This window comes from Gobio gobio, assembly GCF_949357685.1.
Source record: "Gobio gobio genome assembly, chromosome: 20".
NCBI classification, from domain to species: domain Eukaryota; kingdom Metazoa; phylum Chordata; class Actinopteri; order Cypriniformes; family Gobionidae; genus Gobio; species Gobio gobio.
In genome coordinates this window covers 48,847,488-48,864,008 of record NC_137113.1, presented here as the reverse complement: position 1 = coordinate 48,864,008, position 16,521 = coordinate 48,847,488, and the positions used below count along the sequence as shown (strand labels likewise).

Sequence of the window (16,521 nt, the reverse complement as noted above, 5' to 3'; positions counted from 1 at the left end):
CAAAGTCCATCTCACTACAGCGGCTCTACAATAACTTTATGAAGACGAGAATAGTTTCTGTGCGCAAAAAAACCCTAAATAACGACTTATATAGAGATGACGATTTCAAAACACGGCCTCATGAAGCTTCAAAGCGTTATGAATCAGTGAGTCGATTCAGCGGTTCAGAGCGTTATGAATCAGTGAGTCGATTCAGCGGTTCAGAACGTTATGAATCAGTGAGTCGATTCAGCGGTTCAGAACGTTATGAATCAGTGAGTCGATTTAGCGGTTCAGAGTGTTATGAATCAGTGAGTCGATTCAGCGGTTCAGAGTGTTATGAATCAGTGAGTCGATTCAGCGGTTCAGAGTGTTATGAATCAGTGAGTCGATTTAGCGGTTCAGAGTGTTATGAATCAGTGAGTCGATTTAGCGGTTCAGAGTGTTATGAATCAGTGAGTCGATTTAGCGGTTCAGAGTGTTATGAATCAGTGAGTCGATTTAGCGGTTCAGAGTGTAATGAATCAGTGAGTCGATTCAGCAGTTTGAATCGCCAAATTTCAGCAGTTTGGCGGTTTGACACACGATCCAAATCATGATTCAACTCACTGATTCATAACGCTCTGAGCCGCTGAATCGACTCACTGATTCATAACGCTTCGAAGCTTCATGATGCCGTGTTTTGAAATCGTCATCACTATATAAGTCGTTATTTAGGGTTTTTTTGCGCACAGAAACTATTCTCGTCTTCATAAAGTTATTGTAGAGCCGCTGTAGTGAGATGGACTTTGTAACTTTAGTCTTTAGTGTCTTTTAAGGGTCTTGAGAGTGTAAAGTTGAGCCAATGGAGGCCTTTCAGAGCATCAGATTTACACTAAAATATCTTCATTTGTGTCTGAAGATGAACGCAGGTCTGACGGGTGTCCAACCACATGAGGCTCAGTCATTAATCACACAATTTACATTTTTGGGTGAACTAACCCTTTAAGACTTTTTAAGGCCTAACTTTTAGATTTTTAAATTTTAGACTTTTTAAGAGCCCGCTGGAGGTGGACTGGTCCCACCTGACTGGAGTGGGCCGCTCTGCACCAGTTCTCTGGCCATGGAGCAGGTGACCGTGATGATTTCTGCGGCTCGGAGGCGATGAACCCCCAGGGCGGTGAGCAGGGAGCTGGAGAGGCGCGACTGCAGCGCTGGATGCAGGTACGACAGACTCAGGCTCCGACACAGATCCTCTCCTCCAATCACGTCCTGGATCAGGCGGTCCTGACACACGGCAAGCTGGGAAGGCTGCTTGAACTCCACTTGGCCCTCTAAATAAAGAGACAAATTTAAGACGAGGGGGCAAAAAACTACATCTATTGAATGATTAAAGTGAGGAAGAATGAAAAGTGTTGAAAGCATCACATTTAGATCTGTTAGATCCACTATAACCAGTAGATGGCAGCAGAGGAGCACCCGTTTGCCAAATCAGCAATTAGTGTCCATTAGGGATGCCACAATTCTCAATATAATATTGAACCGTTCGGTACGGCATTCACGGTTCAATACGCGCTTGTGAATTGCGTTTTTTTCGGTTTTGCATTTAATTAATTATTTTTCTACAAATTCTATCATTTTCCTCCATCCCAATACTGAACAACGCGACATACATTCACATCACAGGTTAGTGGTGGAGTTATACTCACGGGACACTAGAGTTATTCACAATCACCAAAGTTCATTATTTGCATGCGTTTAAAAGCCTTGTCGGTTCATTCGCTTGCGCGGTTTTAACATGCGCTTTTCAGAGCGCGCGCAATAAACGCCTGTCAAACACACATGATTACTGGACTCAGTAGTCGTCTTACTGCGCTAATACTGTCAAATACACACAAGGTTCACATAAACACAGTCGGTTATGTCTAAAGTCAAAGTAAAATCGCAATCGTATCTGTATATTAGATGCAGGTCTTTAATTGACAGCGGCGCAGCCTATAGTGAACACGCCGTCCTTAAAGGGACAGTTCACCTCTAAAATGATGTCATTATTTACTCACTCTAATATTGTTCCAAACCTGTATTCATTTCTCGATAACAGAATTCTCATTTTTGAGTGAAATATCCCTTTAATGTTAATACAACAACAAAAGACAAAGAGAAAATCCCTCACTGCTCTGGACTGAAAAACTAATACAGTAGCTTTAATAAGAATCAGTGTATATTTTATAGTGAAGTCTGTGTAGTGTATTATTTTTACATTCATTCATTCAATTTCATACTTAAATGCTGCTGTACAGCTCTGAGCTGCCAGTGTAAATCTTATATATATATTATATTATCCAATACACTAGGAATGTGTACAAGGGTTTTTTTAAGTAAAGTTTTAAGTTTAAGTAAGGTTTTTCAATTCTTTTAAGTAAAATAAAGAAAGAGTATTGCAATTAAAAAAAGAGTCTTTTTTCTCCTTAACCCCTTGCGGTTCCTGTCGCTTAAGAATAGAATAACAAAAAACTGATGTGACAAGCCATCAGAACCCAACCAAAAACCGTGGTTAAAAACCGAGGTGTGTGTTGAAAACGTGGACTAACTGTATTGTTGCATCCCTAGTGTTCATATTATGGCATTTATCGCACATCTTTAGGGGTCTGAGTGATATCTAACAGGGCTAAAGCGCTGCTAAAATGGCCGTAGTGACGCCCCGGCTGTCAGTGTTTCTGAAACGCCTCCATCTTGAGTTTCTTCAGGAACCGACACGTCACAATATTCCTCATTATAATAATTAATATGCAGAATAAAGGGGCGGGACTGCTTGAGTTAGATAGTCGTGTGTTGAAACTGCCGGTTATGGTAAGGGGCGGGGCATTTCCCAAACACCAATCACAACACACCGCTCCAGCCGACCAATCAGAGCACAGTGTGCTTTTCAGAAGGAGGGGCTTCATAGAGACAGGAAGTAAACAGAGCGTTACTGACAGACTGGGAAGAGAGGAGCCGCAACAATGGAGAATATGAGGAAATAATCAACATTACAGCAGGAGAACCTGCTCTAGTAGAGCCAGAAACACAACAAGACCGTGCTACATCATTGCCTGTTATATGACAAGGAAGAGCCACTTGGCCCTCTAAATAAAGAGACAAATTTAAGACGAAGGGGCAAAAAAACAAAATCTATTGCATGATTAAAGTGAGAAAGAATGACAAGTGTTGAAAGCATCACATTTAGATCTGCTCATGTTGCATCAGATTGCTTTTCTTAACAATCACACGTTTCTGTTGAGCTTATGAACGCAGTGGCCAATCAGAGGCGTTTAGATTAGCCACCGCTCTCACAGGGCTCCAGACTAACATTAGAGAGCACTGGCTGGACTCTAAAACTGTCTGCAGGGTCCTAGAGCTCACAGGGCCTGAGATACACACTTTCAACAATTAATTTATAACTAGGGGTGCACCGATCCGATATTAGGATCGGATATCGGCCGCGATACTGACAAAATAGCTGGATCGGGGATCGGAAAAATGAACAGATCCACAAGCCGATCCAGGTGTTTTTTTCCGTCGCAGCAGAACCTACGTCATTCGTCAGCTTCACGTGTGTCGCAGGCTAGAAGGGAGCGAGCCAGAGTCGGCTGTGTGGAGGAGATATTTCACGCTTGCCACGCCAACTAGTTCGTCGCTGTTTCGAGGGTATTACTGCAAAGTCAGGGTCTTTCCTGCATTGACATTTTTTTGACGGCCAAAGCCTAATTTGATGAGTTATTGTGATTTACGAGTGATGTAGAACAGATGCTGCGCTTGTGACTGAGTGACAGAGAGACCGATCTGAGAGCTCCTCCCCCGCGCGCGCTCTCTGGGTCTTCAAAATAATCAGTGTTCGCTCTCATATTTCACATATTAATCCAAATCAAAAGCTCGGAAGACCGAAACCATGTTGCACGTGACACATTCGGACAATTTTGTCCTTGAATTATCGCTGGGTGTGAATTGCGCTCAAAAAACATTGACTCTTCTCTGACCAGCTGACATAAAGCATACTTTCAATAAGCGGGAGACAAATTATATCCAGTTATGAAGTGTTTTCTGTGTGTTGACATCTTTCGCGATGTTCTAACAGACGGGATTCACACACAACGCGTCTGCTAATGTCCGATTCGTGACCTAATGACTCCTTTGAACCGAATCATTTTAACGACTGGTTAGAACAACTGATCTGTCCAACACTGAACTCATGAACTCAGTTTATTAATTTACTCAGAACGCAACTGAAATGAGAACACAAGTGTGCTTACCCATTTTAGCAAGAGTGGGTAGTAAGAATTATTTTTAATTATCAACAGTATTTCATCTTATTTCTGTTGACAATGTGTAGTAAAATAAATAGGCCTAGCCTAATATAATTTAATCTGGAGTGAGGTGAAACCAGAACAAAGTTGTTATTAGCTAGCTGAAAATTTTTATTAAATTGCATATGGCAGAAAATTAGACTATTTGTTAATTTGTAATGCTACTTTTTAATATTGATATGATTATATACCAAAACAATTATCTGTAGTGTAAAAAATGTATGGTAACTGTCAGATTACTATTGTATGTTTGACCAATACACTGTTTTTTGTTTCCACTGCTACATTTTATTTATTTAAAGAAGTTAGATTACATTCTATTTTAGATTTGAATGCACAATTGTTTTTTAAATAAATAAGAATTCAACACTTTACATTCATCTGTTATTTTGTCTTAGTTATGTTTAGTTAGTAAAGTCTGGTGCCTTTAGTCTCTTCAAGGAAGGTATAAGGTGGAAGATATACAGTTTATTATTAATTCAACAATATATCGGATCGGTATCGGGTATCGACAGATACACAAAGCCCAGGCATCGGTATCGGGACTGAAAAAGTCGGATCGGTGCACCCCTATTTATAACCAAACAATCAAAAAGCGCCTTTTTTGGGGGGGATTATCACTAGGGTTGGGTACCGAACTCTGTACTTTTAAGGGCACCGACCGAATTACGTCAGTACTACCGAGTACCGATTCACATTAAATCAATCGGTACCATATTTCGGTACCCGAGAACGCTATTGTGATATAGACTAGTGAGCATCACACTTCATGAGCATTTTACCGTTTCATTTGAGAAAAACTACCGTCATATCATAAACACACACAAACTCAAATGAACGAAAACCCGTCAAAATAAAAGTTCGGCTAACTTGACAAATAAATTACTGTTGTAAAGTAGAATTTAGATACGTCTCAATGTAATAATAATACTCACACTAATGTAATAATAATAAATTATCAAAACTTATTTTTTTTAAGTTTTTTTTGAAAAAAATAAATTACAATTATTCTTCATGTTTTAATTTTAACCATATAAAGCTCAGTTGTGCAGCACTTTGTTTGACAAAAAAAGTTTAATTAAATTTAAAAGATAAATTAAATGAATGTCTTACGTCTTCATTTGATTACCAGAAAATACACAGCACATCATTTGTGGGAAATATTTTCATAGAAATTAAATTAAAAAGAAAAAATAATAATATGGTTGTTTTTATTAATTAAATTAAGTAGCTAGAAGCCGACTATTGACTAGTAAATATTACAGTAATCAAACATCACAGACAATGGCAGACGGAGAGCAGGCCAGCTCTGGCATAATGTCAATAACACTTCTATAAATTACTTACAGGTTCTTTACAGTTATTTATGTATACATCCTAAAAGTACCGAAAAAAGGTACCGTTTGGTACCGGTACCGGTTAAAATGTGAACGGTACCCAACCCTAATTATCACAGCTCGGACAACATATACTCACATGTTTATCACTTTTAGCAGTGAAACTTCAGAGGGTTTCCTGTAAAATGACTCCAGTATTGTGTGTTTAGAGACACTGTGTGTGTGTGAGTGTGTGTGTGTGTGTGTGTGTGTGTGTATGGGAAGCTTTTACATTTGGGTCGGACAAATCCAGGCGGAAATCCCCAAGAGCTAAGGAGGTTAAGGTAATTATATAAAAAGCATATTTTTTTAAATATGTCCCAGGAAAACAATTCCATTAAAGCAAATATTGGCTCTAAATTGAAAAGTAACGATTAGAATATCTATACCTCATTAATTTGCCTCATATACATTTCTGGCCCTGCTCCTTACCTTTGTCCTCTTTCGCAGGGAGGCACGGTTTGCCCTTCAGCAGCTGAAGGATCTGATTGGCCACGGGGTTGAAGAAGTCCAGGATCTCACTTGGTTGAGGGATAAACTGCAGGAAGTAACAGAGGCCTCCGAGCCCACTGAACTCTGGGTGTTGCTGTGGGGTTTACATGGCGTTAGGACTTCATAAAGACAGCAGCTTTTCTGTTCTTACAACACACTCAAAGCAGCTTTATGAGCCTTGACCTCCACCTGAGGCTGGAGTTCAAATGCACATGCATGCAAATAAATATCCTCTCTTACACTGAACACATCCATGGCGTGGACAAACAGCTGCGGGATCTCGGAGCGGAGCCACTGGTTCCAGGAACTGTCCCGGTCCACGTCCTCTCTGGAGGAAGGGATGTCAAAATCACCTGCAATACACAAAACAATATGACTGTGTTATATTAACATCACTGATGAGGTCAAAGAGCATCTATTCTGCTTCTGATCTGTCTTTAGTGTTCATGGAGAGAAGATGTGCCATGCTTTAGTGGAGGATTTCTGTCGCCTGATGGAAAACAAACACTTTTAACATGAGAATGACATGAAATACCCACTATAACCAGTAGATGGCAGCAGAGGAGCACTCGTTCGCCACTTCACCAATTAGTGTCCATATTACGGCGTTTATCGCAAATCTTTAGGGGTCTGGATGGAAATCTAACGGGGCTAAATCGCTGCTAAAATGCGGCGTCAGTAGTGACAGTAGCACTGATAATGTCTGTCATTAATGTTCATCAAAGAACAACGGGAACAGAGAAGATTGTAGCTTTAATGATGATTAATCTATATTTCACTTATTATTTATGCTGTTAATAAAGGTGTTGATAACCTTATTCAATTTCTGTGTAGACTATGTCTGACAGGGAAGGCCACGTTATAACATTTATTATAATGGGTTTATGTAAAGATTGTTTTAAGTTCACTTAAATTAAAAGTTGTTATTTTTTAAAGCCTAATAAATGTTGAAATTTGGAGCTTTCAGTAATCCTGTAATGTAACATCATTAATGTTTCATAGAGACATTCATAAAAACATACCATTACAACACATATTTAAAATATACTGTCTTTAAATTGTTTCTAAATTAATTTGGAGAGTAACTGAAATTATTACAATATCAAAATTTAAAAAATTCCAATGTTTTTAATTGCAATTAATCATGATTAATTACAGAAAACATGTGATTAATTCGTTTTTTTTTTATTATCAATTCACAGCACTAATATTTAGTTGTGTCTTGAAGAGCTTAGAGTCCAGTGTTATGTTGCAGTGTTTGTCCTGAAAAGTAAATGTGATGTTTGTTACCTCAATAAATCTAAGGTCATTCCTATTTTATGTTTTATGTTCTATTATATTAACATTAAAAACACACTCTTTTCACAACTAAAATAACAGTTAAGGGTAAAAAAAACTGAATTCCCAAAAATTAAAACGGAAAAAAAGGAATTTGGGAAAAAATAAAACAGATTTCATAGGGCCCTAATATCTCAATGTTCCTCGGGTTCGAAACAAAGCTTGGGAATAAGTGTTGCGTGGAATTAGCGCCGTCAGTAATGATTACTTCGATAATCGGATATTGTTTGTGGAAATAAGTATAGTGCAGCCTTAAACAACGGTCTAATAGGATTCTCGTCCGTCGAATGAGCCGCATTTTGCCGGTTACTCGACACTTGCAATTGAGGATGTTTTTTTAAAGTTTTTAAAAGTTTTTTTAAAGTTTTTTTAAATTGAGTACTCCAATTTATCTGGAAAATGTGACAGCCCTACTTGGAATAATCTAAAAATGGTTTTAACAGGTGTCCATGCTCCCATCAATGCATTTAAATCACACTTAAAAGACTCTGTTTTATTCCCTGGTAGGGTTAGTTAGCGATAACAACCCTGATGAGACTTTCAACAAAACACGCCAACATCAGGTGCACAGACAGGTCACATAAACACGTGTTAAACCTTGAATGATGAAGCGGAAGCCAAAGCTGCGAAGTGGAAGAAAGGCAAAGACGGGCTGTTTCTCAGGCTTCACTTCACAGGAAGACGCATCACCGAGTTGAAACGCCAGGGCCAGTTCTGTCGACTCCACGTCTTCTTTAATCTGCAAAGGAAAACAGAGACACACACACATCCCATCAATGTCAACGCAGAACCGAAAGACATCATGACCAGTGTTGGGGAAACGCATTACAGGTAACTCGAGTTACGTAATAATATGACTTTTTCCAAGTAACTAGTAAAGTAACGCATTACTTTTCAAATTTACAACAAAATATCTGAGTTACTTTTTCACATTAGTTTGACTGACAGCTCTCCTGCCCTCATGTGGAGAAAAATAAGAGCAGAGGTGTGTGTGTGTGTGTGTGTGTGTGTGTGTGTGTGTGTGTGTGTGTGTGTGTGTGTGTGTGTGTGTGTGTGTGTGTGTGTGTGTGTGTGTGTGTGAACACGATGGTTATTGTAGTTCTAGACTAAATGTGAGCATTTATTTATCTCACTTGCACAATAAAGATTCTGTCCTCCTCAAAATGAATAAAATCAGTCAAATGCAAAATCAGAAACCTCCAATAATTAAATGTTAAATAAAACAACTATTTTTATGCATAATCTACCTTTATATTTAATTGACCAATGTCTTGCTGCTGAGCTTTGATGATGAAAATGACTAGATTTTTTGTTTTTATTGGTAAAACTTTTTTCTCCTGCATCTATTCTCCATTATCCAGAGCTGCGCCCTCTAGTGTTCATGAGGGAATCTGCATTTCTACTTATTATTTACATTTTGGTATGAAGAGGTCTTTACAAAAATATTACTTTGTTATAAAACAAAAACAAGCCCAGCCCAGGTGAGAAAAAGTAACGCAAAAGTAACGTAACGCATTACTTTTCTTAAAAAGTAACTAAGTAACTCAATTAGTTACTTTTTAAGGGAGTAACGCAATATTGTAATGCATTACTTTTCAAAGTAACTTTCCCCAACACTGATCATGATGTACCGTGCCCAAGTGCAATTGTCCCCCCTCCACACTCACTCAACAAATCTAGTGACTTTTTGGACAAACCTCAGAAACTTTACAAACATCGCAGTACTGTCCTGCTAGCGCAAGCTCTTGATTTCCCCCTGCCGCCACGCCTCTCTCTGCATCTACCCTACTCAGCGAATGCCGCTGAACACACCCGCAGCTGACAGATGTGAATGATCGAGCTGTTTAGTTTACAGGAGTTATATTGAGGTCTTTCCGCCGTTGAAACACTAGCCGCGTTTCCATTACAGATTTGCGCAAAACTTTTGCGATATTTTCTAAAACTCGAAAAAATATTGCGAAATGACAGCATTTCCATTAACTGATGTTATGAGACTAAAACATTTTTTTTCCTCTCGTGATAAATCATTCCAAAAATCATGCTACGTATGTTGTTAGGTTTATGTTTATCCCAGCCACCGCACGCCATTATTATTAATGGAAAGAGACGTGTGTGTTATAGCACTGATGGCACGGAAAGCCTCTTATAGGCTACTTGAGCGGCACATATGAGGTGTTATGATAAATTGTGGCATTTTATATTCTATTGTTTTTTTATGAGTTTAATAAAGAACTCGTCTTCTGTCCAAACACACCATCATCTGTAAAGAATAGGGGTGTAACGATTCGTTTTAACAACGATTCGATTCGTATCACGATTTGAGGTTGTTGATACGATTCAAGGACGATATTGGTTCATTTAGAACGATACGATCCGAAACGATTCAGTGACTTGAAATCGATTCAGTAACTTTTTAGCCAAAAATTGTGTGACTGAAATAAATATCTGGATACTGCTCAATGCAGGTGAAGTTTCCTAGATTCCTGTTGTTTCTTGTAAGGGAATCAGGTATCAATTAATTATGGATATAAACAAACAAGTAAACAACAATTAATGGCAAATGCATTAAAATTTTATCTGAATAAAGTGCAACCAACAGTTTAGGTTGAATTAAAAGGAAGTTAACCTTTTCTGCTCTCATTTTCAATATTCAATACATTTTCAATAAAAGCACAGTAAGTGCAGCCAACATTTCAACAGTAGGTTAACCTGCTACTTCTGCTTTTGTTTTCCAACATAAAAATATTACAATATTAGTATAAAAAATAAAGTGCAACTAACTACTCTTCATGTTTAATTAATAGTAGGTTTACCTGCTACTTTTGCTGTTGTTTTACAACATTAAAATAATACAAATACAATATTAATATCAAAAATAAAGTGCAACCAACATTTCTTCAGGTTGAATAAACTGGCTGAACCTGCTACTACTCTCAGTTTAATAAACAAACAATATTTAACAAAGATAAAATGTAACCAACTACTCTTCAATGACTCTACAGATTTCTTTTTCAAAAAAATCACCATGATCTGACCGCAGAACACTTCTCTGTGCGTTCACTATGTGGCCAGCAGTACTAAAGCTCGCTCTGCTGGCACACTGGTGTCAGGAATGCACAGGTGACATTTAGCAAGGGTTGAAAGTACAGGTAACACGTTACTAACTTAGCTCTTTCTCCTGGTGGCTTGATAATTTCTCGCACGTTGGCTTCTCTGTCATCCGCCATGCTATGTTTTGTTTTCTTAGCGCTGCTGCTGGTGCGTTGCGATGATGTCACAGATAGGCAGACTTAATCGAGTAACGTTTAACGGCTTTATCATTAAAAGTGCTAAGAAAAAATATCCATATAAAGTCTGACGTGCTTAAATCCAATGCGTTATTTCCCATGATCGATACAATCGATTGATTACCTTTTAAAACGATGTTAGATCGATATATGTCGTCCGGAAGGCCATCTTGCCGAGCACAGATCGATGTAGTTAGATCATAGGAAAATAAATCGATACATCGATGTAGTAGATGAATCGTTACACCCCTAGTAAAGAATGATCGACTTTTACATACGGCAGGTTTTGTGACGCATTGCCACATACAGAGACGAGCGAAAAGTTTGAATTTGCATGGTGGTAACTCAACGTTTTTTTAACCACTTCGTTATTTTGGCTCGGAATTTCGTTTTTTGGAAATATAAACTGAATTTAGAAATCCTTTTGAAATGAAAAACTTTGCGTTTAATAAACAAAATATATTTTTGAAATGAAGACGGCGTTTGGAGTGGAGTGCAAAATAATCTGTTCCCTGAGTCCACGGCCTTTGCTGTTATTGTGAGTGTACACAAATAAAAGTAGACAGTTTATAGTTTATAATTATGTCTTGCACTTATCTGTATGGCTAAAAATGACGGAGTATTTTAAGTTTCCGCTGGAATAGCCTAAGGAAAAAATTCATCAAAAGGCGACAACTACTTTGTCGGAAAGAGGGTTAAAGAAAACGTAGCCTATTTAGTTTCATATAGTTAGGCTATGTCTAAATATTATATTTATTTATTATAATATATTTATTATATTATATTTATATTATAATCTTTTAATTTCATATGTTGATTATGAAAAGTGAGCAGCATGAGTAAAGCACAATCAGATGCGCATATGTCTGGAGATGTGGATTTTGAGCACAATTGAATTGTGTTTTCTAGAAAGTCTTTCTTTAAAATTAATTTCGTTTTGTATAAATTGTATCTTAATTTTGATCAATGTTTAACAACTATTTGGCTGTAGGCTATATTTAATAAATAAGAAGCAAACCAATATCGTCGGGAATGGATTGACCTAGTCTTTGAGCAAGGCTGAAACTATAGCGTCTTTCTGTTTTAATACATTTCTTGAATATATGTCATAATTACAGTTGGCCTATAGATAGTTATGATATTTGTGGTTGCACCGGGGTCCGTCATTATAAAGTTACACCACTTTCCTTATTAGGAGAAAATATATGTCGTTTTAACAACATAACATCTCGTACATACTTGAGTGGAAAAAAAATTATATGTAGGCCCTGTGTGAGAGCAATGCGTGACCGTACCAGGTGACCTGTAAATGCGAAAAAACTGTTTCCATTGCAGTTTTGCGAAAATTTCCTTTTTCGAATTGCCTGAAAAACCCCCTCATGCGAGCGTAAAAACTTTTTTGCAATATATGGGAGTTTTTGCGAAATTGACGCGTTTACATTGGGCGTATTTTCAATTCGCAATTTCAATTTGCGCAATTTGAAGGGTAATGGAAACCCGGCTACTGATTGAGCGATTACTCCACATATGATACGTGACAGTAAGTTGTAATGTATCCTCAACATACCTTCAGATGTTCATTCATGTTTGTTCTTTAGGAAGAGATGATGGATCGCGTTCATGGATGATCGTGTTCACGCGCGGCCGCTTGAACTGTGATCAGTCACGCCACATTAAAGAGCGTCAAAACGCCATTTATCGTTTAAATTTTGTGACCAAATGGACTGAACACTTCATATGTTCGTGTGGGAAATCGGATTGAAGTGTGTTCCTGCTTAAAACAAGCCGACTGTGAACTGTTAAAGATGTGCACCGAACCGAACGCCGTAATATGGACACTAATTGGTGAAGTGGCGAACGTGATTTCTGCTGCCATCTACTGGTTATAGTGGGCATTTCATGTCATTCTCATGTTAAAAGTGTTTGTTTTCCATCAGGTGACAGAAATCCTCCACTAAAGCATGGCACATCTCTCCATGAATAATAATACGTGTACGGTTACACCCCTATAACTCACTAATCACAGAGCTTTAGTTCCTCCAGTTTCTGACCGCTCTCAATTATAAAAATGTAGTCATTCACTATATCATACTCGTTCCAAACGCCCGGACCAAGGTTATAATCGTTAACGAAAACGAACGAAAAAATATAAACTAGGTGGGAAAAAACATTGTCGTTAACTGAAATAAAAACGAGGCATTACAAAAAAAATGATTACTAACCAAAACTGTAATGCGTGTTTGACAAAACTAACTAAAATAAAACAAAATAAAATGAAGAGCAAATAACGTTCAGCTGCATTTCCTGTCCCTGCGTCTCTCTCACACACACACACACACACCGCATCTCCATGAGAACGAGTGTTCGACATTGAAAGCAAGTTCGCGAAAGGTTGGTATCTTGTGAACACTTTTACACAATCACACATTAAAAAGTGGTATAAAAATATGTTTAATTCTGAATATAATGTTGTCAGTGTGTTAATGTCGACCCAAGAAGCGATTGCTACTTTAGAAAGTTAACTAGTCGGAAGTCTGAGGTAAAATGCACTTGGGTTGTCGATGTCAACAAAGCTGTGATTCAAATATGAAATAATGTTATGTCATGTGTTTACTTGTACACTGAATGTTTGCTTCAGTCCAGATGAGTGTGTGTGTGTGTGTGTGTGTGTGTGTGTGTGTGTGTGTGTGTATCAGATGAGTCGGCTATAATAGCCAATAATTGTATAGGGGACATTTAGTATAGGGTGTGAAACTTGTACAGTTGTGGTATTTGTATAGGTTTAGCTCATTTAGCTTTAGCTATATATATTTGTATTTTAGCTCAAAGATGTGTTGAACACATGCGGTTCATGTGTGTGTTCTTTAGTCTGTTGGCTCTTTAGGTGTTTTACTGGCACACGTCACACACACATTTACTGCGGAGTGTTGACACTGTTTACATATTTGTGCACATATGTACATTTTATGTACTGGTTTTATTTTTGAATGAATATTTTCTAAAATCGAATGATGTTTTTGTTCATTTTTTGTTATTATTACACAATACTTTTTCTGACCTTTTTGAACCCTGACAAATAACCCAAATTACAAAAAAAGACTAAAACTAACACTAAAACTAATAAAAACTAAACTTGCAAACCCACTTTTAAAAAGAATTAAAACTAAACTGAATTTGAAAACAAAAAGTCAAAACGAAATAAAAATAAAAACTAATGAAAAATGCAAAACTATAATAACCTTGGCCCGGACACGGAGCGCTCACACTAGTCAACTGAACCAGACTTTGGGGGTTAAACATGCCCAGGGACGGTTCAGATCGCCTAGTGTGAGTACACAATAGTCACAATAGCATAGATTTTTAAATGTGTCTGAAAGAGTCTCTTCTGCTCATTTATTAGATCATAACTCCAGTAATCAGTGAGATATTCCTCCAGTGTAGATCAGCTGTTCTCTATGTGAATATACAGTAAAGTGTCATTTATTTCTGTGATCAAAGCTGAATTTATCTAGCCTGGCTCCACCCTCATACGTACTTCCGCTCAATTGTCATTTTCCTTCAGTTCTCCGTCTGGGACTGCGGTATATTCTCTGGTTTTCTCAGAACAAATTTTAACCAGTCCAATCAGTGAACAGAGGGCGTGGCTGAGAGCGATGGTGTTGATGTGCTAGTGTGAGTTGTAGTTCAGTAATGGCGGCGGAGAAAGATGCGAGTGAAGCCATTCGGTCTGTTGTGGCACCGCTACCAAGTATCCAGAAGTTATAACCGGAGCAAGAACAATCTGTGCTGAGTTCTGTTGGTGGCCGTGATGTTGTGTCCCGGGAAAAGTGTGATTCTCCAGCTCGCTCCGTTAGTGCTGAACAGGGTTCCCACTCTTTTTCAGCAACCATTTTCCAGTACTTTTCCAGGACATTTTCAATTTTACTACGGCGGGAATAAAAGACAAGGATCATGCCAAATATTGCTTTCGAAGTCTTTAAAAGCCGTCCAGTTTAATGCCATTACTTAACAATCCAGTATTTTTCAATATGAGCTCTTAATCATACATTATGACTATTGAAGCTTGTTTACTCCACAGAATAAGAAAAGGTAATTGTGACTTTTTATCTCGCTATTCTGACTTTCTCGCAATTGCGAGTTTACATATTTGTGATATAAACGTGAAAATTGTCGCAATTCTTTTTACCTCAGAATTTGACTTTATAACTTGCAATTGCAGTTTAGATTTCGCAATTCTGAGAAAAGAAGTGCAAGATATAAACTCGCAACTGCGCAAAAAAGTCAATTGTGAAGAAAAGACTTGCGAGTTTATATCACGCAATTCTGACTATATCTTGCAATTCTGACTTTATAACACACAAATGTGACTTTGTATCAAAATGATGTGATTAGGGAGCAGCTCACGAGTTAACATTCACTGCATAATTTGAGCAGTTATAGCATTAGATATTAAACATCATTATTCAAAATATTACTCATACGCATCAAACTCAGCATTCCTGAACATGTGCTTTCTGCAGCTAGCGCTGATCGTTTGGGCCAGCGATAAACTCTTTATACTCGCTAAAGAAATAACTTTTTTTTTAAAGAATTTTCCCAGACAACAACAAGATTTTCCAGGACATTTGACATTTTCTCTAATTTTCCATGTTTTCCAGGACTGGAAAATTTGTCATCAATTTTCCAGGTTTTCAAGGTTTTCCAGGACGAGTGGGAACCCTGCTGAAGGAGTTGCTGAAGCCCTGTTAATTGTTTATCGTGCGGTCATAATGTATTGTCATCATTTACAGCGGCTAGTCCGTGATTTTATTGCCGTCCGTCTCCCACCACCCGTGTAAAGATCCCCGGCCGAATGACCTCCAGCTTTAGACAAACACCAGGTCATGTGGTCATTAAACTGCTGTCCGAATCCACATCTCTGAGTCTTCAAGAATATATCACTTCAAAATTCACTGTTTATATCCTTTTTGACCCCTGCAGAGCACCGTACGCCTGTCATTTGGATGCATTTCTAGACTTGTATTTCTTTAAATGCTGGCGAGTGTTTACAAGAGCGATATATTTTGGAGAGCGGCCGGACTCTCTGAAAAAATGAAATGAATGAGTCTGGTAGGACTAGGCTAGAATGACTCTTCAGTGTCACATGACCCTTCACTAATCATTCTCATATGAGGATTTATGTTACTTTTCTAACATTATAAAACAACGTGAGAGTATCTGAAATGTTGCCGTTTGCTAGCTAGTGTGTACTAGCCTCTAAAACACATTTCTGTGTGTGATCAGTTGTGTGTTTTCACTGCAAAAAATGCTTTTCTTACTTAGTATTTTTGTCGTTTTCAGTCCAAATATCTACAAAATCTTACATTAAGAAGCATTTACTAGACAAGCAAAAGTTTTTGTCTTGTTTTGGGGGAAAATAACTCAAAATGAAGGGAATTTTTGCTTAAAATAAGCAAAATAATCTGCCAATGGGGTAAGCAAAATAATCTTAATTCAAACAGAAAACAACATTATTTTGCTTACCCCATTGGCAGATTATTTTGCGTATTTTAAGCAAAAACTCACTTTATTTTGAGTTATTACCCCAAAACAAGACAAAAACTTTTGCTCGTCTAGTAAATGCTTCTTAATGTAAGATTTTTTAGATATTTGGACTGAAAACAAGACAAAAATACTAAGTAAGAAAAGCATTTTTTGCAGTGTTCAAACTACAAGTAAAAGAGATTT

The 16,521-nt window shown here is 37.7% G+C and overlaps 1 protein-coding gene across 1 annotated transcript in view; it reads right to left on the bottom strand.

The window, feature by feature from the left end:
• LOC307144232 (uncharacterized protein) overlaps window positions 1–16,521 on the bottom strand; it is a gene marked incomplete at its 3' end in the record, with an annotated part of 160,024 nt that overhangs the window by 54,765 nt on the left and 88,738 nt on the right. The window contains exons 26-29 of the mRNA XM_079846335.1: window positions 8,105–8,246; window positions 6,410–6,522; window positions 6,110–6,263; window positions 1,044–1,292 (exon numbers count right to left, since the gene is read on the bottom strand). Coding sequence (XP_079702461.1) covers window positions 1,044–1,292; window positions 6,110–6,263; window positions 6,410–6,522; window positions 8,105–8,246 — 658 coding nt within the window. The remainder of the gene's footprint in view (window positions 1–1,043; window positions 1,293–6,109; window positions 6,264–6,409; window positions 6,523–8,104; window positions 8,247–16,521) is intronic.